Source organism: Scylla paramamosain, chromosome 24 (genome assembly GCF_035594125.1).
Source record: "Scylla paramamosain isolate STU-SP2022 chromosome 24, ASM3559412v1, whole genome shotgun sequence".
Classification (NCBI taxonomy): domain Eukaryota; kingdom Metazoa; phylum Arthropoda; class Malacostraca; order Decapoda; family Portunidae; genus Scylla; species Scylla paramamosain.
This window is the reverse complement of record NC_087174.1, coordinates 3,607,365-3,632,500: the sequence shown is the minus strand read 5'-3', so window position 1 is coordinate 3,632,500 and position 25,136 is coordinate 3,607,365. Positions and strand designations below refer to the sequence as shown.

The following is a 25,136-nucleotide window of genomic DNA, read 5'->3' as shown; positions in this document are numbered from 1 at the left end:
GCTGAGGAACTGGAGGGAAATATGAAAAACCGAAATAAGGAAGTGAAGTTGTTTCCTCTTTCCTTCTTTCTTTCCCTCTATTTCCTCTTTCCTTTTCGCCCTCGTTGTTGTTTTCTTTCTTCTTTTTCTCCTCTTCTTTCCTCCTCCTCCTCCTCCTCCTCCTCTTGTCCCCCTTAAATACTCTTTTCTTGAATACATAAGCGCTGATAATGCTTGCGTGTGAAAAAAACTGAGAGAGAGAGAGAGAGAGAGAGAGAGAGAGAGAGAGAGAGAGAGAGAGAGAGAGAGAGAGAGAGAGAGAGAGAGAGAGAGAGAGAGAGAGAGAGAGAGAGAGAGAGAGAGAGAGAGAGAGAGAGAGAGAGAGAGAGAGAGAGAGAGAGAGAGAGAGAGAGTCCAAATCAAATATATTGGGAAAAAAAAACTCTGGGGAAAATATTTACATGGGAAAATAAATAAATAAATATATATATAACACAGGCGTAAACAAAATTGTATTGAAAATCCACGGATCAGGAATTGATTAAAAAAGATAAATAAAAAAAATAAACAAAACAAAACTGAAATAAAAATCGAAGGGAAAATTATTTGACACAGATGGAAACGAGGAAGAGAGGGGAGAGGGGAGAGAGGGAGATAAGAGGGGAGGGGAAGGGAGGAGGGATGGGAAGAAGGGAGGAGGAAGAATGGGTGGAGAAAAGGTGTGGGAAGCTGAAGAAATAGATAGGAGAGAGTAGGGAGAGGAGAGTGAGGGGGAGAGGGAGAGGGAGAGGGGGGAAAGGGAGAGAGGAAGAGGGAAAAAGAAAACTGGCACTGGAACCATCACGTGATTTCTTTCCCTCCTCTCCCTCTTTCCCTCCCACCTCTCCCTCTCCCCTCTCCCTCAGTAAATCCAGAAGCGTATGTCTTTTCTCCCCTCCCTTTTCCCCTCCCACCTACCCCACATTCTCTCTCTCTCTCTCTCTCTCTCTCTCTCTCTCTCTCTCTCTCTCTCTCTCTCTCTCTCTCTCTCTCTCTCTCTCTCTCTCTCCCCTATCTTTCCTCCAAGCTTTTTTCCTCCCCGCCTTATGGCTCTATAATTCTCTACCTACTCTTTTTCCCTCCCGCTCTCCCTTCCTCTCCCCTCCCCCTCCCATCCCTCCTCCCCTCTCTCCTCTTCTTCTTCATATAACACCTGGGAGTCATCGCCAACTAATCTTCTTCCTTCATCTCTCTCTCTCTCTCTCTCTCTCTCTCTCTCTCTCTCTCTCTCTCTCTCTCTCTCTCTCTCTCTCTCTCTCTCTCTCTCTCTCTCTCTCTCACCAGGATGCAAGCAATCAAATGACGTCACAAGTGTTTAGATCTCAGCAACCAATCAACGCGTCGCTGTGATGAGTTTAAAATGACCTCAATGTGAGAGACAGAGAAAAAAGAGAGAGAGAGAGAGAGAGAGAGAGAGAGAGAGAGAGAGAGAGAGAGAGAGAGAGAGAGAGAGAGAGAGAGAGAGAGAGAGAGAGAGAGAGAGAGAGAACAAATAATTAGTATGACATGTCAACAAATAATAAAACAAAGGTCTCTCTCTCTCTCTCTCTCTCTCTCTCTCTCTCTCTCTCTCTCTCTCTCTCTCTCTCTCTCTCTCTCTCTCTCTCTCTCTCTCTCTCGCGCTACAGACACACGCAGTCATTCTTTTGTTTCTACTTCCAAACCACCACCACCACCACCACCACCATAACTACAGCGACAACTACCCCTCTCCCTCTCCCTCTCTCTCTCTCTCTCTCTCTCTCTCTCTCTCTCCCCCACTCTCCCTCTCCCTCCTCCCAAGTAACGCCCTCAGTGAGAACTCGTCTTTAAGAAACCCCCTCCCTATCCCCCTTCCTCCCTATTCCTCTCCCATCCGGCTTCTCTCTCTCTCTCTCTCTCTCTCTCTCTCTCTCTCTCTCTCTCTCTCTCTCTCTCTCTCTCTCTCTCTCTGGCTTTCCATTTTTCCATCCATTTTTTCGTTATTTACATTCTTTTTTTCATTTTCTTCACTCTCATAATGGCTACCTAATTTTCTTCCTCTCTCCTTCTTCCCGTTCTCTTTTCTTCTTCTTCCTCCTCCTCCTCCTCTTCTTCATAACCACCAGTTCCACTTAAAACATCACCTTTTCCCTTTTTTTCCTTGTTGTTCTCCCCCACCGCCTCCTCCTCCTCCTCCTCACTATTTTTCCATCCTCCAGTTGACATATGAAAAAACGCAGGTACTTTTAAAAATCAGTATTCATTAAAAATTCTTAAAAAAAAAACTATAAAAAAAAATATTAGGATTCAAAAAGTTCATTTGACTTCTACAAATAATTCTTTTTTAATTCAAATGTTGATTTTTTTCTCTTCATTTTTATGCGTTACAGAGATGTGGAAAATATCATCTTCCAGAGGGTTATAGCAGTAGTAGTAGTAGTAGTAGTAGTAGTAGTAATAGTAGTAGTAGTAGTAGTAGTAGGTGAAAGTCGTAATTTTGGTGATGATTGTAAAGTATTATTCGTAAGTATACTATTACCAATTATTAGCATTAGTTTTGGGAATAGTAGTAGTAGTAGTAGTAGTAGTAGTAGTACCACCACCACCGCCACCAATAACAACAACAACAACAATAGAAGCAGCACGAGCAACAAAAGAATCACAAGGAAGAACAAAAAGTCAAGCAGCAGGAGACACAACACTAATTAAACTACAAACAACATCCAATTTATTCAAGTCCGGGACACGAGCAAGATTTCTGAGGCGAGAAGGGGGAAGCAAACAAACCAACCCAACAACACCGAGCCTGACAAACAAACAAACAAACAAACAACCAAACAAACAAACACAAACAGTAATTTAGGTAGAGGGGGAGAGAGGACATCCCCTTTTTTCACTCCTCACTTCATCTCCCCACACCTGCACCTCTCTCCCCTCCCTTTTTTGTGGCCAACAGTTGCATAGGAATAGGGAAGGAGGAAAAGTAAGAGGGAAGGGAGAGAAGTACGATGAAGTAATTACAATAAAAGAGGAAGTAAATAAATTGTAAGAACAGTAATATATGAGAGAGAGAGAGAGAGAGAGAGAGAGAGAGAGAGAGAGAGAGAGAGAGAGAGAGAGAGAGAGAGAGAGAGAGAGAGAGAGAGAGAGAGAGAGAGAGAGAGAGAGAGAGAGAGAGAGAGAGAGAGAGAGAGAGAGAGAGAGAGAGAGAATGAATAATAATAGGTGAAGAGCAGAAGGAAGAGAAGTTATGACAGCAAAGTTAGGAATGTGCTTGTGCCTTGCAGATGAGGAGGAGGAGGAGGAGGAGGAGGTTGAAAGTAAAAGGGAGGAATACTGTAGAGATATTTGGAGGAGGGAGTGGCAGTGACGGGGGAGTTAAGGAAAGTAATGGGTGAGGGAGAAGAAAGGGTAAGAGTAGAGGGAGGGAGAGAGAGAGAGAGGGAGGGAGAGAAAGCGAGGGAGATGGAGAGAATGTTTACCTACCCAGTGTGACTTGATTAAGACATTAACCAAGCGAGGTGTTTCATTAATTTCTCTCTCTCTCTCTCTCTCTCTCTCTCTCTCTCTCTCTCTCTCTCTCTCTCTCTCTCTCTCTCTCTCTCTCTCTCTCTCTCTCTCAAAGCACCTACCTACTCGTACCTACCTACACAAACACTATCACCCTCCCAACCTCTCCCAGTCCCTCCTTTTCCTTCCTTCTCTCACCTCACCCACTACAAATATTTGGGGTGAAAGGTGTGGGGAGGGGAGGAGGGTATCTGACCATGTGTATGTGTGTGTGTGTGTGTGTGTGTGTGTGTGTGTGTGTGTGTGTGTGTGTGTGTGTGTGTGTGTGTGTGTGTGTGTGGTAAGGCGGGGTGAGGGGAGAGTAAAAATAGATTTAACGCGCCTTACTTATCTCCCCCATTCCCTCTGTCCCTCTGTCTCTCCCTCTCCCTCTCACGCCGTCACCTGTGGCGCCACTTGCACTCCCACACCTGGCTGAGTGGACAGGTGGTCACTTAATTAAGGAAGGGTTAGGTTGTGTGCTGTCTCTGTGTTGTTTGTGGACTTCATGCACTCCTGGTTGTACAGTGTTGGTTGTGTGTGTGCTGCTGCTGCTGCTACTGTTACTACTACTTCAACAATAGCAACAAAAATAACAACTATTGCGTACTATTATTAATGTTGCAGCTGCTACTACTACTACTACTATTACTACTACTACCTTTTCTTGTCCCCGATATTACGTTCATTATTTGCACTATCCTCTTACACACACACACACACACACACACACTTTTCTCTTTCCTCATTTGTCCTTGGGTTAACTTTGTCCCTTCCACTATTTTGAATCGCCAAGTCAGCTGCTCTCCCTCTCTCTCTCTCTTCCCCACTCCCTCTCTCTTCCCTTTCCATCAATCGCCTCTCCTCCTGCGACCCCTTGCATGTTTTTATTCATCCCTCTTCACCTTTAAATGCCTTTGATGTCTGTATGTCTACCCGTCTATTCATCTCTCTCTCTCTCTCTCTCTCTCTCTCTCTCTCTCTCTCTCTCTCTCTCTCTCTCTCTCTCTCTCTCTCTCTCTCTCTCTCTCTCTCTCTCTAAACCTTTCTTTTTACACACGCATACAAATCGATCCTGTCACTGCTATTATGATGCGTTGGAGAAGATGACGGAAGTATCGTAAGGGTTTCAGTGCCATATCAATACTAAGGAGGATCGTACGCTCAATGTAATTACCGTACGCGCCTTGACTGATTATAATTGTCGCAACAAAGGGAGTTGTTTTTATCATTTTTTTTGTTCTTGTTTCTACGTATGTTTTTTGTGTGTGCGTTACTGGTGATGTGCTTTGCTGATAAGGACGTGCTGGGGTGACAAAGTGAATGATTAGGACGTGCAGGGGTGACACACAGAATAAGGACGTGCAGGGGTGACAGAGTGAGTGTTTACATGAGTCACGTGAATGAATGATGCTAGACAGATGAGCAGGTATTAAGAGTAGTTAGTGTTAATGAGATGTAAATTGAATGATGCCCCAAAAAATAGAAGCAAGCGTATGTAAGAGTACTTAGTTTTAATGAATGTTGATTGAATAATGCAAAAAATTATAAATGAAATAAGTGTACGAGTATTAACTGGGAACGAAATGGGAAATTGGCATTGTAAAAATTGTGAATGGGTTATTGTTCTTGTTTTCACAAATGTATGAATTTAAGAGCGGATTACATAAACACATCAGTGCACTCAGTTGCTGAAATTTAAATATAATAATGAATGCAAAAAAAAAAAAAGTGAATAAAAAATAAAATTACGAGCTGTATTACACATTTTAACATATCAATACACTCAAAAAAAACTAAATTCAAATATAATAACGCGAAAAATATAAACCAATCCACAAAAAAAAGAAATCTAAGTAATATTACGTAAAAACATCAACAGTTAAATAGAAATATATTAAACAAAAAACAAAAAAATGAAAAGAAAAGAAAAGAAAAGCTAAAATATAACATAAACAGCAATCCGATTAATGAATGTAGTCAACCTTGTGAACCTTTTGCATCAGACTGTATTTCACGAGACTATTCCACCAATCCCTTTTAAATATTCCTACATTTTTTCCCCCCACCCTGTCGTGCTGCAGAGTGGACACCTTCGGGACAGGAAGCGGGAGGGCACCTTCAAGGCTTATAATTAAATATTTTCCTCTTTTTTTTTTTTCCATGTTGCTGAGCGTCAAAAAAGTGGGAAAAAGAGATTAAAGATAATAATAATGGCGCCATTTCGTAACATTTTGCACAACACTCGACTCTTTCCGTGTTTGCGTATTGAGGATAAGCCTTAGGTCATGAAGGTCATTAGAGAAAAAGTAGAGAAGGAAAGAGGAAGGAACAAAAAGGAAGATAGAAAGGAAGGAAGTGAACGTGAAGCAATAGCGAGAAAAAGTGAAAAAAAGTGAGAATAAAGATGAATAGGAAAAAAATGAAAATTGAGGTGGAAGATTTAAACAAATGGGGTGAACGTGTAGGAATAGGAAAGAATGTGGAAAGAGAGGTGAGAATAAAGATGACAAATGAAGGACAAAAGAGAGAGAGAAAATAAAAGCAAGTGAACCTGATATAATTTCCAGTAAGTGACAGGGAAGTAGTAATAAACGAGGTGATAACTAAAAGAAATAGAAAAAAATGCAAATGAGAAGAGAATATAGAAAATAAAAAATAAAGAAGAGATAAAAAGCAGGTAAATAAGAAAAAAAGTGAGAGGAGAATAAAGATAGGAAACCAAAAGAGATAAAAAGAAAGGAGCAAGTGAACGTGAAGGAATTTAAAGTAAGCGAAACGAGGGAAAAAGGAAAAAAAAAAAGGATGAACGTGAAGGAACTAAAAGGTGGAAATTAGGATGAGGGGAAAGGATGAATAGAAAAAAATATAAGAAAACGTAAAGAAATTAACAGGTGGTGATAAATTAAGGTGATAAATGAACGAGAGATAAAACTGAATGATGAAATAAAATAAAGGTGAAAAATTAAGATGGGAAATTAAAGAAAGATAAAAATAAACGAAGAAACTGAGAAAAGTGAAAAAATTAAGGAGAGAAATGAACGAATGAGAGAAAACTGAACGTGAATAAACCGAAAGGCAAGCAAAAATGTGAAAAAAATTAAAGAAAGGACAAAGAAAAAACAGCTGAAAGTGAAGAAGTTAAAAAAAGATGAGGAATTAAGATAAGAGATCAAGACAAAAAAAAAAAAAAATAAATAAATAAATAAACTTCAAAAATCAAATACCAAAACTGAAAGGTCAAAACGGAAGAAGCAAACGTGGAAAAGAAATTAAATAAGTGAAGAATTAAGATGACGAGAAAAAAGAAAATAAATAAAAAAATAATAATAAATCGTAATAAAGAATGAAGGAAGAATGAGATAAGGATAGAAAAGAGTCACTAGGAAGAAGGCAGAGGGACAGAATAGTGGAGGAGGAAAGCAAGTTGATGGGAAGGAAAAGGATGAGAAGACGGGGAGACGGGACGGGGCGGGGCATAGGATAAGAGAACTTGACTCAATATGCAAATCACATCACCGGCGTAAAATAAATCCCTCCTTCCCTTTGGTCCAAAATAAAGACTAAATTCTATAAGGCAGACAATTCCTATAAAAAGCACATCAGATTCTCCCCCGCCAGAGATTACTTAGAATAATCTGTTTAAATATAATTACAGCGGTGTTCATTTAGCGGTTGTCCAAAAATTGCGTTATAAGATTATCTAGCTACTGGTTTGAACGTAATTCATTAAAATGTAGTGACGAAAATGAGATTCCAAAGAGTTAGATGGTCCTTCACTCTTGTATTCCTTCCCTGGTATGATCTGCAACTCTCCACTTGTTTGTGTTCATTTCCTTCCTCCAACTTCACTCTCTCTCGCTTCAAAAGACAAGTGCCAACACATCTCTAGAATAAATTAAATCACGAAGAGATAATTAGTATCTTCCCTTTTTCGTTCTTTTCGCTGGTATAATTTGCAACTCTTTATTTTGTCTGTTTATTTCCTTCCTCCCTTCGACTTTAACTGGTTCAAGAGAAGAGTATTAACACATCTCCAGTATTAATGAAAGCACGAAGAGTTAGCTAATACTTTCACTCCTTCATCTTTTTCATGTCCGCTACTCTCTACCGGCATCTATTTTCTCGACCTTCCTACAAAGTGAACTGTTTCAAATGAGTAATAAAAAAAAAAAAAAAAAAACACACAATTCGAGGTAAATTGGGCAACTTCTTCCGATTCAATCTTGGAATTTTGGTAGCAGTAAATTAAACTGAACTTTTTTTTCCAATTATTTCCCCTTCAAAAGAAAAAAAAAAGAAAAAAACGTGCAAGTGATTTTTCTTTTTCTTGTTTTCTTTCTATTTTTTTTTTTTCTTCTTGGTTGGACCTTAAGTTTCTCTCTTTGCTATCTCTCTTCCTTCCAGCCTCTCAGCATGGAACAAGACAAGCCTTCTCTCCTTAACTCCCACACACACCTCCTTTATGAAGTCTCCACCTCTTACTACAACACAAAACTCCTCCATAACATTCACACACACGCACGCCTTCCTTATACACTCCCACCTTTTAGAATATCACCGCAACACAGCACGGACATCATCTTTATCAAAACACACACTTATTTCATACTCCCCTTCCTCTCACCCTCTCAACACAACGCAACACAAGCCTCTACATCACGTACACAAACTTTCTTCACAAACTTTTCCTTCTCATCCTCTCTCCACAACGTAAGATAAAGGAATATACGACTAACCAGATTCGTAACTTAATAATAATAAAAAAAATTAAAAAAAATCACCGAATGACGTAAATAAAACAGATCAAAGTACTGAAAGGGTTAAGAATTTTGTATACAGTAAGCAAAGTTCACAGGTATACATAATTACCTGGGCCCTCATCACACCTGGCCGGCAAGTGATTGGTGCAAGTAACTTAATTAGTCTTACCTGCAAGCGGGCCTTATCACTCACGCGGGGACCTTCGTGTGTTTGGGTGTCATTTGCATGTAACGAGGGTAACTGCGCCCTGTGTCTAATTACTGTGTTTTGTGAGATGGATGTATACTCTCTCTCTCTCTCTCTCTCTCTCTCTCTCTCTCTCTCTCTCTCTCTCTCTCTCTCTCTCTCTCTCTCTCTCTCTCTCTCTCTCTCTCTCTCTCTCTCTCTCTCTCTCTCTCTCTCTCTCTCTCTAATAAATATAAGCATAACAATTACACAGCTTATGCAACTCCTCCTCTTTGTCTCCCTCCTCCACTTATCATTCTCTCTCCCTCTCCCTCTCTCCCCTCTCCCTCTCTCCCTCCTTTATGTTACGAGGCAACACGGTACAGCACAAACTTCACCCCTCCCTCTTCCTCCTCCTCTTCCTCCCTCTTCCTCCTCCTCCTCCTATGATGAAGGTGACAGGTGCTAATTAAGAGAGGGGGAGGGGAGGAGGTGGGGGAGGAAAGTAGATGGAGAAAATATAGGAGTAGGCAAAGAGGAGAGTAGTCAGGAGGAGGAGGAGGAGGAGGAGGAAGAGGGAGACATTGGAATATGAAGAAAAATAGCGTAGAGGAAGTAATACGCTTGACAGAGAGAGAGAGAGAGAGAGAGAGAGAGAGAGAGAGAGAGAGAGAGAGAGAGAGAGAGAGAGAGAGAGAGAGAGAGAGAGAGAGAGAGTACAGCCCAACACCTTCAATGATTCCGTCAAGTGTTTAATTAAGACGTCAAACTTTCCTCCATATTGGTTCTTATCTCTCCCTCCCTCCCTCCCTCCTCTCTCTCTCTCTCTCTCTCTCTCTCTCTCTCTCTCTCTCTCTCTCTCTCTCTATTTCCCTTCACTTTCCTCACAATATGTATCCCTAGTCCTCCTCCTCCTACTCTTCCTCTCCCTCCTCCCGAACATCAAAGAGACAACCAGTGAGAGAGAATGGCGCACACACACACACACACACACACACACACACACGGAAAGAGAGCGAGTGAGGAACGGAAAGACAGAGAGAGAGAAAGACAGAGACACACAGACAGACACAACAATAGCCAGCAGACCCCTCGCTCCTCGACAAGTCTCATATAGGTACAAAACTAGTGACAATACAGCTTTCCACACACCACCTCTCTCTCTCTCTCTCTCTCTCTCTCTCTCTCTCTCTCTCTCTCTCTGAGCCCCTAATGTCATAGTTCCTCTTAAACACGTCAACCCTTTAAGCCCTAACAACAGCTGGTAAATCAAGGTAGGCCTGTTATTTATTTATTTTTTTTTTTTTCAGCTTTATTTACTTTAAGTCTCGTGTTTTTTTTTTCTTCTTTTCTTTTTTTTCTTCTGATTTTGATCCGTTTGCCCTTTTTCTTTTCCTTTTTTTCTCCTTCTTCTTCTTCTTTCTCTTGTTTGTCCTGTACGTAATTTTTGTTTGTTTTCTTTCTTTACTCTTCTTCTTCCTCCTCGTTTTCTTCTTCTTCTCCTTCCACTTGTTCTTCTTCTTCTTCTTGTCCTTTACGCAATCTTCCTTTTTCTCTTCTCCTTCCAAGTCTCATTCTCTTTTTTTTTTCCTTCACTTCTCCGCCTTTTTCTTTTTCCTTCATCTGGCCATCCTCCTCCTCCTCCTCCTCCTCTTCCTCTTCCTCCTCCTCCTCTTCCTTGTTCCTTTCCCAATTTGAGTTTTTGTTAACCTCCTCCTTCATATCTTTTCTGGTCTAATTCTCTCTCTCTCTCTCTCTCTCTCTCTCTCTCTCTCTCTCTCTCTCTCTCTCTCTCTCTCTCTCTCGGATCACCTTCGTTATTTTCTTCTCTTTCTAATCCTTATTCTTCTCTTCTTCCTTATTTTGTCTTATGTTCTCCTCCTCCTCCTTTTTTATTAATTTATGTATTTCCAACCATATTCTTCTTCTTCTTCCTCTTCCTTCTCTCTATCCTCTTCTTTAGATCTCAGTCTTCTTTCCCTGTAAGCTTGGTCATCCTCCTCCTCCTCCTCTTCCTCCTCTTCCTCCTCCTCTTCTTCCTCCTCCTCCTACGCCGAGACTAAACCAAGTGACCACCAATTACTCCTTTCGTGGCCTCCTCCTCCTCCTCCTCCTACCAGTTCCCCTCATCTAACATACACATAAAGGAAATACGCTCTCTCTCTCTCTCTCTCTCTCTCTCTCTCTCTCTCTCTCTCTCTCTCTCTCTCTCTCTCTCTCTCTCTCTCTCCAGCTATATAGTTTCAGTCACTTTTCCTAATCAGCGCTCCAGTTCAGGTAATTTCGCTAGGTCCCATTAATTATTAAACTGACGCTCGCTGTTGCTACTGCTACGCCACCACCTGGCCACAGAAAACGGAGCGCTCACAAAAATAAAAAAAGAAAATGGCGTTTTGTGATGGTGGACTGTGCTGAATTTTTATCTAGTTTAGGAGTATTATTTTGAGAGAGAGAGAGAGAGAGAGAGAGAGAGAGAGAGAGAGAGAGAGAGAGAGAGAGAGAGAGAGAGAGAGAGAGAGAGAGAGAGAGAGAGAGAGAGAGAGGGCGTATGCAATCAAGGAAAACGATACAACGAAGGAATACAAAGCAGAGAAAACGTACGAACGAAACAAAAGATAATAAAACACACACACACACACACACACACACACACACACACAAGAAAGATAGCATAAACAAAAAAGAGACGAAACAAAACACTGATAACTAAACACAAAATACAATAGAACGAGGAGGAAGAAGGAAAACAGAACAAAAACACATCATTAAAAACACCACCAAGAGAGAGAGAGAGAGAGAGAGAGAGAGAGAGAGAGAGAGAGAGAGAGAGAGAGATGGTGGTTGAATACTCACAGAGGCCGGAGAGATAGCAGGGACCCCGTCCGTGGAGGCGGCTCGAGCCAGACTGGTCCCGTAGTCAGAGAGAGGGGAGGAGGCACCCAGCTGACATTCGTACCTACCAACACACAAACGTACGGTGAGACACTCCTCTTTTTCAGCCCTTCCCTCCCAGCCAAGGTATTAGGTAATGCGTGGTTAAAAATACATAATAAGCTGTACTATTTAAGTGGCTGGATTATGTGAGGTATGTGTGTGTGTGTAAGTCTGTCTCTCTCTCTCTCTGTTCATACTTTTTATCAACGTATTCCATTTAAGACCGAGTTTTATCTATATCTACTTCAATTTCTATTTTTACTCTCTCTCTCTCTCTCTCTCTCTCTCTCTCTCTCTCTCTCTCTCTCTCTCTCTCTCTCTCTCTCAAACGACTGACCTCATCACTTCCAGCTAACTTGCAAACTTATCTTTACATTTTTATATCTATCTTTTTGCCTTCGTTCAAAACTGATTTAGTAATTAAAAAGTCATTATTAAAGAGTTGATCATATTGCTCTCTCTCTCTCTCTCTCTCTCTCTCTCTCTCTCTCTCTCTCTGAAACGAAATATTAGTAGTTGCTCTTAGTCACTTGAGCATTTCACTAATTTCTAAGCGTAAAAACTTCCTCTATTTTATTATTTTTTTTTTAAGCAAATGTTGGGAAAAATTATTATATTTCCGGAAAAAAGGAGTGAATTTTGTAATGGTCCCCGTGATGGTGATTTTGCTTCCCAATTAGTCCCCCTGGTTTTATTATTATGATATGTACTCTCTCTCTCTCTCTCTCTCTCTCTCTCTCTCTCTCTCTCTCTCTCTCTCTCTGCGAATTTCATCCCCTCAGTTCTGTAACTCAATTTGATTCTCTCTCTCTCTCTCTCTCTCTCTCTCTCTCTCTCTCTCTCTCTCTCTCTCTCTCTCTCTCTCTCTCTCTCTCATCCAAACAATCACGACACACATCCACCATTTTAGCCTTCTTCATAATATTTACTCTCTCTCTCTCTCTCTCTCTCTCTCTCTCTCTCTCTCTCTCTCTCTCTCTCTCTCTCTCTCTCTCTTACAGGTAAACACAAATCCACACCTGCCCTTCCTTCACTGACTCACCTGCATTTATTCACTCATTCGTTCACTTATTCATCCATCAATACACTCATCCAGGGTCACTCACCAAATGACTCACTCACTCAACAATTACTCCTGTATAAAAAAAAAAAAAAATGTACGAAAACTACACACAAACATCCATTTCGCCTCAACTTGACTCACTCATCCACGAGACAGTACGACTTAAGTCACTCATCACCTGACAGACTCACCTCACTCACAGACTCACCCAATATACAAAAAAATATGAAAAAACACATTTATACACAAATTTTGCCTCATTTTGACTCACAGATTAAAAAAGACATCATACTCGTCACACACACACACACACACACACACGCCCCGAGTCACCCCACTCCTCACCAGGCCTCCTCGACACAGGGGCGCCCTTAGAGTCACCCCTAACTTGGTGAACTTAGGGAAACCTCTGTAAAAAAACTAACTTATTCATTTCCATACTTGGTGAGATTACGGAGGAGGAGGAGGAGGAGGAGGAGGAGGAGGAGGAGGAGGAGGAGGAGGGACAAAGGTTTAGGGGAAAATGAAGAAAGAGGAAGAAAAGGAAAGAAAAAAAATGAGGGAAAAATCATTGAAAGGGGAGATTGGAAGGTGTAAAGGAGAGAGAGAGAGAGAGAGAGAGAGAGAGAGAGAGAGAGAGAGAGAGAGAGAGAGATAATTTTATAGATATGTAAAACAGAATATGTACTATGACTTTTTGAGTAGCCATGTGACGAGGGGAGGCGCTGGGAGAGAGAGAGAGAGAGAGAGAGAGAGAGAGAGAGAGAGAGAGAGAGAGAGAGAGAGAGAGAGAGAGAGAGAGAGAGAGAGAGAGAGAGAGAGAGAGAGGGGTGCAGGAGAGAATAAGGAAGAGGAAGGAGAGGAGGAAGAGTGAATGAATTAAAGATGAGGTAAGAGGCGTACAAAATTGTAAAAGTAATGCAGAGTTTGTGTACGTGTGTGTGTGTGTGTGTGTGTGTGTGTGTGTGTGTGTGTGTGTGTGTGTGTGTGTGTGTAAAGAACTTCGAGCAAAAGATTATCCGTTTTTTATTTTTATTATTTTTTCTTCCTTCTTTCATGAAAAAAAGTCTGTTACTCTCTTTATCAATCGCGAACGAGAGAATCCAACCTTCCGCCGGCGAGTGACTGAATGATTTAAGAGACTTTTCCCGGGAGCATCGTCTTTCAAAACCCTCATTCATTGCAGAGTATCGCCTTTCAAGACCCACACTTATTATTCCGAGTACCGCCTTTCAAAACACAAATTTATTATCAAGTTTGTTATTTTACTTTAGCTGGGAGAATCACCTTTGAAAACCCTCACTTATTATTACAAGTACCGCCTTTCAACACACACATATATTATCAAGTTTATCATTTTACTCTAACTGGGGATATCACCTTTCAAAACCCCAAACTATCACCCTTCAAAACGCTAATCTGAACTACACCAAGACAACAAAACCCAGCAAACAGGGGGCCTTAGCAGTCCTAGGGCTAACCTTCTGCATTCCCCCTAAATTGTTTTCAAAGGCACACCTTCCCTTGATCGCTAAACAAGATCGGGGCTGTGCACGAGTAACTTGTGTGTCCCGGGGTGATTTAGAAGGTTAAAGACGTAAGGGCGAACCCGGTGACTCTCTCCGACACGCCCCTGCTGCAGGAGATGAAAGAGTGGGGTTCTCTATCACAGGAGGTTGGTGAAGGGGATGGAATTTACGTGTCTCTCTTTCTGTCTCTCTCTCTCTCTCTTTTTTTTTTTTTTTAGGTTGAGTCAGTAAAGTAAGGAAAAGCTTGGGCATTTCTTTTTTTAGAAGGTAATTACAGTAAAGGAAAATCAAGGTGTTATTTTTTTTCCCATTTTTGTTTAAGGAGTTAAGTAAAGTAAGGGAAAACTGTGCATTATTTTGTAAAAGTATCAATGATTAGTGGGGTTTTTTCATTAGTTTTCCTTTCCCCCCGCCCCTCATGGAATACACACACACTACCTTTGTTTAACTGCCAATGATTAGACGGTTTTTCGTAGGTCTCAGTATTTCCTCCCTAATGAATATACAATATTAATTTAAATCTATCGAGTTTTCATTAGTGTTCTGTTTTTTTTTCCTCCCCAACACTAACCCTGCCAAACAACCACTATCATCCATGGAAACCCCAACGCCTTGCACCTGAGCCTGTTAAAAATCAAGCCAACACACAGAGACTAAACAATACCAAACTCTTTCTTAAGTCACCCATTGCAACATATTTTTTTCCCTTATTCCCTACTCGAAGCACGTTTTCTATCAGCCGTTTACATCTATCGCGCGGAAAAAGAGGAGAAAGACGTAAGAAGATCGACTGGTAAGCTTCTTAAAGTGGCAATCAAACTTAAGCTTGTCAGGTATTTGGGAAACCATTGCAAGTCTCATTATGATTTTCCACCTAAGTCAGTTTTGTGAGTTTGATCTTCGAATCCCTTATGGAGAGTGTTTTGATGTTGTTCCCCCACTCGCACCCCCCACTCCTCACAACACCGCGTTTTTCAGTGGGTATCGTCTGTTTTCATTCCTTTTAGTGTTTATCATCATCATCATCATCATCAGTATTATTCAAGTTATCTTTCTCATCATTCGTGATATTTTTTTTTATCATTATTATTTTTATCATTATTCTTTTTTTTTTTATCACTGTCATCACCGGTATTATTAAAATTCTTGTCTTCAACATCCTTCATCTTTTTCCTTATCATCATCATTAATCATCGTCATCATCACCATTATCATTCGTCTCTTTTTCATATCATTCCTATCTTCATCATCCTTCGTCTCCTTTCGTCATCATCATTATTTTTTGTGTCATTTCCTTATCACCATCTTTATCACTCGTCTCTTTCTAAACCCATCATCAGTCGACTCATAATAACACACCAAAAGTCGCCTTTAACCACTACTCGTCTATTCCAAGTCACTCGAGTATCACTCTGTACTAACAACATGCCCACTTCACTCACTCACATCTACACATATCCTTCCTTTCGTATTTCCCGCAAGTAATCACGATAACAGACCAGAAGTTACCGCTATTCACTAACAATCTACTTTAAATCACTCCAGAATCACTAAACACTAATATATTTCACTCTAGCTTACGTGCACGTCTCTAAATTTACGTATATTCCCGCTTTCGTATATGAGTAATCATGATAACTCGCCATAAGCTGCCAAGAAGGAAGGCTGACTGGAACCTAACCTAATCTAACCTAACTGAGCCAAACACCAACAATGAAGACTCGACACAGAATCCTTTTAAGCACACACCATTAATCCCAGCCTCATTACGCCTGATTGCGCACCGTGAAGTGAGGAGGCAGGGAAGCATCGATACTACGGCTGAATAATAGAGTAATCACCAGCCAATGTTAGCGTGGGTAGCAAGAGCCCGGTAATTAAAGCGTTGCCTCACTGCGGAGCTAAACATAAACACGCGTGTCGGAAGTCATTTTACACGAGTTAGTCCATAAATCGTTTGAGAGAAAATGGTGTTGAATTGAGAGAAAACGTGTTATTTTGCGAGTAACTTAATTAAACTCATGCTAACGCTGGATAACTGGTACTAGATCACAGCATTTTCGTTATTGTTTGTAGATAATTGCTCGATAAAAAACGAAAAGAAGATAATAGGTTGCAATGTTATAGTTCAATGACTGGAAAAAAAAAAGAAAATGCAGAAAAAAAACGTTGGCAAAAAAGGCTGTATTAGTAGCAGTACCAGTAGTAGTAGTAGTAGTAGTAGTAGTAGTAGTAGTAGTAGTAGTAGTAGTAGTAGTAGTAGTAGTAGTAGTAGATAAGACAATAAATTAATAAACTGCACACATTCTCTCTCTCTCTCTCTCTCTCTCTCTCTCTCTCTCTCTCTCTCTCTCTCTCTCTCTCTCTCTCCACTTACAGCTGGCGGTTGATGAGGTTGTTCCAGGTCGCCTTGAGGTCAATGGTGGGGGCGCGGATGACCAACGTCCTCTTGTTGGCGCGCCCCGAGGAGGAGGTGGAGGTGGTGGAGCCCCGGCGGCGGCGAGTGGTGGAGGGAGAGTTGAGATACCCCGCTTCGGACCCCGGCACTCTCACTCCAATGTCCACTATGAGGCGGAACTCGGTAGCTGTGCGGGGAGAGAGGGGAGAGTGAGGGGAGAGTGAGAGGTGAGTGAGAGTAAAGCAGTGGATAAGATGTAATTATTATTATTATTATTATTTTTTTTTTTTTTTTTGGATGGGTGAACAAAGAAATCATGAGTGTGAATTTTTGAGTGATGTTTGTTGTGGTTGTTATTGTTGTTGTTGTTATGGTGGTGGTGGTGGTGGTGGTGTCAGGTGGAGAGGCAAGCAGTCGTGTTAAAGCCTTTGTTTTGTTTTCTCTAAGTGGCTTGTCGAGTGGCGTGAAGTGTCTGCAAGAGGCAGGCACACACACACACACACACACAACAACAACAACAACAACAACAACAACAACAACAACAACAACAACAACCCCTACCTTACCTACTGTACCTCTCTTTATCCCCATCTCCCTGCTATTCTCTATTTATCAACCCATATATAGTACATCTTTCTGACACCCCCTAATACCACCACCACCACCACCATCACCACGCACCTTTCTTCTTCACGTTGAAAATCGCCTGGCACACTGAAGCAAGGGGGACAGGGTCTTCCATCACAAAAATAACACGGTCTCTGTTGATCTTGGTGAAGAGAAGCAAGTCAGTGAAGAGCATCGCCCAGTACTGCTTCAGATGACGCCCCTCAAACTTGTACAGCTCCCCACCAAACACCCATTGCCTCTTGCCATCGTTGAGGCGGAAAGGCTGCGAGGGAATGAGAGAAATGAGTACGAGTGAGTGAAGGAGTGAGGAACAGACAGCATTAGGAAAGAGGCATGTGAGAGTGAGTGAGTGAGCGAGTGAGAGAACAAACAGCACAAGTTAAGAAGAAATAAAGAGAATAGAGAAAAGTGATACATGGTGAAGAATAAGAAGGCTAAGAGATGAGTACGGGGAAGAAAAATAGAGAAAGAGAGAGACTGAAGAAGAAAAGACGGTAAGAAGCGAGGATAGAAAGAAATGTGTATGTATTGGAAGCGAAATAAGAAGCAAAACAAGACGAGGATGTAAAAGGGAGGAGAAATTAGACTAAGAAGAGGAAGAACAAGAGAAAAAAAAACAAGAATAAGAAATATGAAGGAATGAGTAAAGACACACACACGAGAGAGAGAGAGAGAGAGAGAGAGAGAGAGAGAGAGAGAGAGAGAGAGAGAGAGAGAGAGAGAGAGAGAGAGAGAGAGAGAGAGAGGAAGCAGTAAACCTGAGAAACTGAGAGGAAAGGAGATTTACAAAGAAAACGAGAAAAGATGGCAACATGGAAGAAAATGCGAGACGAAAGGAGGAAGAAGATAAGAAGAAAAAAATAATAAAACGAGCTTTGAGCAAATAAGAATAATACTGACAAATGAGAAAGAGAGAAAAAAACAAAGAATAAGTGAAGAAAAGGAGAAAGATAAATGATTGTAGGAAGAAAATGAAGACAAATAGAAGATACTGCCAGAGAGAGAGAGAGAGAGAGAGAGAGAGAGAGAGAGAGAGAGAGAGAGAGAGAGAGAGAGAGAGAGAGAGAGAGAGAGAGAGAGGTAAGTGCTATTGTTGGCGGGCGCTTACGGTGTTGTTAAGAGGCCGTGAAAAATAACGTAAGCAGCTCTCAGGTGAAGGGTAATGAGAGAGAGAGAGAGAGAGAGAGAGAGAGAGAGAGAGAGAGAGAGAGAGAGAGAGAGAGAGAGAGAGAGAGAGAGAGAGAGAGAGAGAGAGAGAGAGAGAGAGAGAGAGAGAGAGAGAGAAAGAAGACAAGATTATTATGTACGAACCAAAAAAATAAATAAATAAAGAAAGAAAGAAAATAAAGGGGAAAAATTAGATACAGCAGAAAGGGAATGAAAAATATACCACAAATTTCTCTCTCTCTCTCTCTCTCTCTCTCTCTCTCTCTCTCTCTCTCTCTCTCTCTCTCTCTCTCTCTCTCTCTCTCTCTCTCTCTCTCTCTCAGGACATGGAACTCAATGCATATTTTCTCTATTTTAAAATTTTCTCTATCTCAAAATAAATATAAGGTTAGGGGATAAGCTCTCTCTCTCTCTCTCTCTCTCTCTCTCTCTCTCTCTCTCTCTCTCTCTCTCTCTCTCTCTCTCTGCAAGATAAGCTACAGTTTTCGGTAAAATTCAGAAGCACAATTATCAAAGGCAGAAAAAATCATGAACGTGTTAATTGCCCTGCATTGAGAGAGAGAGAGAGAGAGAGAGAGAGAGAGAGAGAGAGAGAGAGAGAGAGAGAGAGAGAGAGAGAGAGAATGTGTGTGTGTGTGTAGTGATAATGAAACTAACAAACTAGTACACACACACACACACACACACTCTCTCTCTCTCTCTCTCTCCATACCTGCGTGAACTTGGTGAACACGAGCCGCTGTTCAATGTCCGCAACGGAGATGAGCGGAGGGCGGAGGGGGCGGCGGGCCTGGATGTGGTGGTGAGCGGGGGCGTCTGAAGAGCGGTCGGGGGTGGCAGGGGAGCAGGGGGCGATGGCTCCATGATGTTCTGCTGACTGGTGACGCCTCGGTAGCATGACTGTTGGGAGAGAGAGTGAGAGAGTGAGAGAGAGTGAGAGAGTGAGACAGAGAGAGAGAGAGAGAGAGAGATGCTTCCTTGTGTAGATCAGCTGATATTTTTGTCTTGTATATTTATTTTCATTCCATACGTGTGTTGGTGAGAGGGAGGCAGAAGAGAAAGTTTGGGAGTTTGGGTCTACTTCAGAATGGGGAGGAACGCGAGAGAGAGAGGTGTATCGTGGGTAAGAAATGGGGAGATGGAGGCATTCATGGGGAGAGAAGAGAGGGGAGGAGTGCTCTGGGAGAAGAGAAGAGGGAGAAGAAGATGGGAGGAAGAAGAGAAAGAGAAAAATGTTATGTTTCAGAAAATTAACGAAATGAGAAATAGTTTTGCGAGAGTTGGGAGAAGGGAGAGAAGGAAAGAAGGAATAGAGGGTGGGAGGAGGAGGAGAAGGGGAAAAGAAAGAAATGTTTTAGGAAAGTAAAGAAATGGGAGTGTGTGTTTTTTAGAGACTTAGGGAAAGGGAAGGTAATGTTTAAAGAGAAAGGGAGAAAGAGGAGAGGAGAGAAAAGGAGAAAAAAGAGAAAAGAAGAGAGGAGAGGAGAGGAGAAGACTGAGTAAAGAGAAATTATGAGGTACTTAGGGAAAGAGGCAGATGGGAGAGGAGGGAGAGGGAGGAAAATTTTTAAGGAGAAATGGAGAGGTAAGACGTGTTTTGGGAGAGCAAGGAGAGAGGCGGTACTTGAGTGAGAGAGAGCGAGAGACAAGGAGGGAGTGTTTGGGGGAGCAGGGAGAGTAATGATATAAATGGTTCAATCTGTGACGCCTCTCCTCCCTAGAGAGAGAGAGAGAGAGAGAGAGAGAGAGAGAGAGAGAGAGAGAGAGAGAGAGAGAGAGAGAGAGAGAGAGAGAGAGAGAGAGAGAGAGAGAGAGAGAGAGAGAGAGAGAGGATTATGGTAGAGGCACAGAGAGAATACATACATAAATACATAGTAATACACACACCGGGGAAACAAACAAACAACACACAGGTAAGGAGTTGCTATAAAGCGTTCCTATCAAAGGTTACGAAAAAATGAACACCATTATTAAGTGAAGAAAAATACTATTAATATGTATCTAGCTTTTTTAGAACTGAATTATGATTATTACCTGTACCGCACTCCTAAGACCTCTAAATAATATTCAACAAGTGTACAACGATTCTTAAGTAAAGAACATATCCAATTATCAGATAAAGATCTTTAAATCTGAATTAAAAAAAAAATCAGCAAAGATCGTACCTTTCCAAAACAATAATAATAATACAAAAGCAAATCCGATAAGAAAATTCTCACTAAGACTACTGATAATTAAATCATGAAAAGTAGGAAGAGGATATTAATGTAAAAAGTATAAAACAACTGAAAAAGTGTGTTTTTTTAAGTATTTCAATAATTAATATTCTTCCTCGTTATTTTACAAAACTGTCTATCTGACGTACTTTGTGAACTCACGCGGAAAATAAAACAAATAACACTACGTCTGTGAATATTAAAAGTGAAAACTACGGTATTAAAACAGAAATAAATGAACAGAAATAAATAAAAAGCTTGAAAAGGACGCAGTAGGGAAAAGAAAATATTTACATGATAAAGAGAACACGAAACAAAAACGAAAAACGTGAGAGACAAAACAGAAGAGAAAACGTAATGGAATTTTACATAGAACATTTCTGTAAGTCACATGTAAAACTGAAAAAAAGATAATAAATGAAAATAAATCATCTAATAGCTAAATCACACACACACACACACACACACACACACACACACACACACACACACACACACACACACACGGATAGAAAAATTACGTACTTTGAGACAATAAAGGGTGAGGGAAGAATAAGATAGGATGATGAAAGTGGTGATTAGGATGAAGGTAAGAGGAATGGTAGGTTGGTGAGGGTGAGGGTGAGCGAAAGTGAAATAAAAAAAACAAACAAAACTAAACGTAATGATGGGTAATGCACAAAACGAAAATGAACTGAGTAATATTCCTGATGAAAATAATAATAATAATAATAATAATAATAATAATAATAATAATAATAATAATAATAATAATAATGACTATGAGAAGCTTTTACTACTACTACTATTACTAATACTACTAATACTATTGCTACTACTACTACTACTACTATTGCTACAACTACTACTACCTCTATTGCTCCTCCTACAACAACAACAACAACAACAACAGGTACTACTACTACTACTAATACTACTACTACTACTACTAATAATAATAATAATAATGAGGCGAGGGAGTAGAAAGCTGGATTAAAATGTAGGTGAGTGAAGGTGAGGAGCAAAGGTCACGTGGTCACCTTAAGGCGGTCAAGCACGGCGTCCAGGTGAGCGTTGTCGGGGGTGACCTGCTGACGTAGTGTACACCTGCGTCAGGAGCCCAAGGATTTCACGCAGGTGCTGGGGGAGAGGCGCGTCAGAACAGGTGCGGGGGAGAGGTGCATGTCTTTTTAAACTGGTGTGTGTCTTTTTAAACTGGGTGTGATTGAGTGTGTGGGTGTGTATGAGTGGGGAGGGAAGAGAGGATGTGTGTGTGTGTGTGTGTGTGTGTGTGTGTGTGTGTGTGTGTTTGTGCGCTGGGGATGGATGTGTGTGTGTAGGAGATGGTGGTGGTGGTAGTACAGTTTATAAATAGTAAAAAAAAAAGAAACCATAAAAAATCTTCATAATCAAATCGAAAAACGGATAAAATCAGCAAACACCAACAATTTAAACTTCATCACGTCCAATTTTTATACGAGGTGACAAAAGAACTCCAAAACTTTCCATCACGGGATACCAGAACAGCATCATGGCTGATAAATAACAGCAACGCAGACCACAAACCACAGACTCACGGTAAAAATAATAAATTAGACCAAAAGAAACACACTTACCACTCACAGCACCTCGTCACTATGTCCGCAGTATAACTAAGGTGACAAGTGATCGGAGAGAGCCAAGACGTGGGCGGAGCAGCTTTGAAGGGGGTGGGGGATGGGGGGAATAGGAAGAGATGCTGGGGCGCTCACTTCTCCAGGTATCATTAAAAATATCATTAAACTCATTAATTCGTCAGGTCATTGTATTTTCTCAGTAACACGTGGGAAGGAGAATGTGTGAGTGGCTTGTGTTGCGCTGCGTTGCTTTGAGAAAAACATACGTGATATTGTAACGAAGATGGAAGAGGCGAGAGGAAGAAAAGCTAGGGATTGACTCGTGGTAACACACACACACACACACACACACACACACACACACTGTTCGAAACCTGCTTCACGGTTCAGAGTCGGTATCGTGGGATGTGCTTAAGTTTGACCTTCCGAGTGAGGGGTAGATATTAATTAAACTTAAATAATAATAATAATAATAATAATAATAATAATAATAATAATAATAATAATACTGAAAACTATTATATTTACAGGAATTTCATCTGTCCTGGTTTAACACTGTAATAGTTGACCGATCTTGGGGATCAAGCGCTGGTCACGTGACGGCCAGCCAAGCACCGAACCACTGCTTCACTGTTTCAGAGCATTTACTGAAACATCCTACAAAATGGCAGTGCCCAAGAGTACCAACCATTCCGCTCACGAGTTACAGAGGTACCAACTGTTCCGTTACTTAAGAAAACGATGATAATGACAAACTTGATTTCACAACTAGGTAATATGAACTAGAAAGCTTTACATAGATGCAACTCTCTCTCTCTCTCTCTCTCTCTCTCTCTCTCTCTCTCTCTCTCTCTCTCTCTCTCTCTCTCTCTCTCTCTCTCTCTGGACCGTATTCTGAAACATCTGCGCCGCACCTCCATTACTGAAGTTACACTTGTCTCTAAGAGTCTTTTTATAATTCTAGTGACGAATTAACAAGATTCCCCTATCATTAACAGAAGAAACACTCATCAGAACCCGGCAAATCATCCCTGTGGCCTTTGAAAATTATGAGAGAGCAAAGCGTTTCAGAATTCCCCCCCACCTCTCTCTCTCTCTCTCTCTCTCTCTCTCTCTCTCTCTCTCTCTCTCTCTCTCTCACCTCGGCGGGCTTGTGGATGAAGGAAGTGATGTCTGGCTTCTTCCTCGGCACTGGCGGCTCGTGGAGAAACTCGTTGAAGTCCTGTTCCTGCAGCTTGAGGGCCAGCACCTGGTCAGCCTCGGGGAGACCTGCCAGGTACTGCGTGTACTGCTGCACCAATTCCTCCACCTGTGGGTAGTAGTAGTAGTAGTAGTAGTAGTAGTAGTAGTAGTAGTAGTAGTAGAAAAGGATAGGTAAAAAGGAAGAACGAGAACAAGAACACAAGAAACACGAGAAAAAAAAACATGAAAAAAGAAACAAATACTTTTAAGAAAACAACAATAACAAAAAGAACAATAACACTAACAAAAAACACCACCACCACCACCACCCCCACCAACAACAGCAACTCAAGAGATCTAGCACCAAAATCCCCACACTCGCATTAGTAAACAGGAGACGGAGACAAAGGCGTTGAATTTCCACGTAAAGAGGCAGGCTGTTGGTGGCGGTGGTGGTGGTGGCGGTGGGATGGGAGGCAGGGAAGGCTGGTCTTGGCTTGAGATGTTCTACTAATGGCTTGGTAACACTTATTGCAGTTCTATTGGTGGCTAAAAGATAGTAGTAGTAGTAGTAGTAGTAGTAGTAGTCAGTTAAATGCTACTCTTAAGTCAGTATGTATAAATGTAAAGAAACCAATCAGTCAGTCACTCAGTCAGTCACTCAGTCAGTCATTCACCCAGTCATTCACCCAGTCAGTCAGTCAAAACAGTATCAACAAAATCCTGCCACATTCTGTCAGTCAATCAGTTCAGTTTCTAGTCAGTCAGTCAGTCAGTTCAGCACTCAGTCAGTCATCATTCAACAGTCAGTCAGTGGCTATGTCTTAATATAAAATAATGTTATTCAGCTAATTTTTATACCACCAGCTAAGAGATAAGTCAGTCAAGTGCTATTTTGGTTATCAGTCAGTCAGTCAGTCAATCAGTCAGTCATCTCAGCAAGTAATCAGTTAAGACTAAATCAATCTTATTCAGTCAGTCACAGTCTAACATTCAGTCTACGCTTCATTTGATCTTGTTCAGTATAGTGAGTTACATACGCGTCTAATATCCGGTTTGATCTTGTTCAGTATACATACGCGTCTAATATCCGGTCTTTCAGTGTTAAAGTAAAGAATAATTAAACACGTCCACCCCAGGCAGCTTAATTAATGAAGTGCCTAATTAACTGAGGGACGTAAAAGAAAAATAGTCATCCTTAAAAACTGAGAATATGCAAAAGAAAACGGTACTTTTAATGGCTAATTATACTAAAATGATAACTACTGTAAATATTAATAAGCTCTGAAAATATGAGGAAAACGCCACTTTAAATGATATACTAATAAAAAAGATAATGCAGAAATTAAGAGTAAACATTGAGAAAGGTAAGAGAAAACGGTCCTTTCAGTGGCAAACTAACTTAAAAAGGATACTACTACTAAAATTATTAAACCTATCGCATAATCAGCTATTTTTCTTAACTGATATAATATTCTAACTCCATAAGGAACATTATAAACCCCAGAAGAAAAAAAATAACCATCCATGAAAAAAAAAAACTGATAAACTGCAAATATTTTCATCTCTGGGAAAAAAAAAAATAAGCAAAGAAATGTGAAAGTTATGAAATCGCCTAATTAAGCATCCTAAGAGAGACAGAGAGAGAGAGAGAGAGAGAGAGAGAGAGAGAGAGAGAGAGAGAGAGAGAGAGAGAGAGAGAGAGGGGGGGGGGGTACTGACCAGCTGGTAGTAGGCCATCCCCACACGGTCCCCTATCGCGTCATCAGTGTTCCCCATGAGGCGGTCCACCAGGGTCTCCGACAGGTCCATCAGCTGCGGGGGAGGAGAGGGTCAGGAAAAGAACAACAAGGACAAGAGTAACAATAAAAATGAGATCAAAACAAAACCAACAGCAACAACAACAACAACAACAATGACAACAAAAACAACAACGACAAGAGC

General features: G+C 41.1%; 1 protein-coding gene across 2 annotated transcripts in view; it reads right to left on the bottom strand.

Moving 5' to 3' along the window:
• LOC135112587 (uncharacterized) overlaps positions 1 to 23,192 on the bottom strand; it is a 53,769-nt gene extending 30,577 nt beyond the window's left edge. For both annotated transcript variants that reach the window (XM_064027072.1, XM_064027073.1), the window contains exons 1-6: positions 23,152 to 23,192; positions 21,435 to 21,534; positions 18,891 to 19,078; positions 17,063 to 17,273; positions 16,361 to 16,568; positions 11,311 to 11,413 (exon numbers count right to left, since the gene is read on the bottom strand). In XM_064027072.1, coding sequence (XP_063883142.1) covers positions 11,311 to 11,413; positions 16,361 to 16,568; positions 17,063 to 17,273; positions 18,891 to 19,076 — 708 coding nt within the window. In that variant the 5' untranslated portion in view covers positions 19,077 to 19,078; positions 21,435 to 21,534; positions 23,152 to 23,192. The remainder of the gene's footprint in view (positions 1 to 11,310; positions 11,414 to 16,360; positions 16,569 to 17,062; positions 17,274 to 18,890; positions 19,079 to 21,434; positions 21,535 to 23,151) is intronic.
• Positions 23,193 to 25,136: the final 1,944 nt, after the last annotated feature.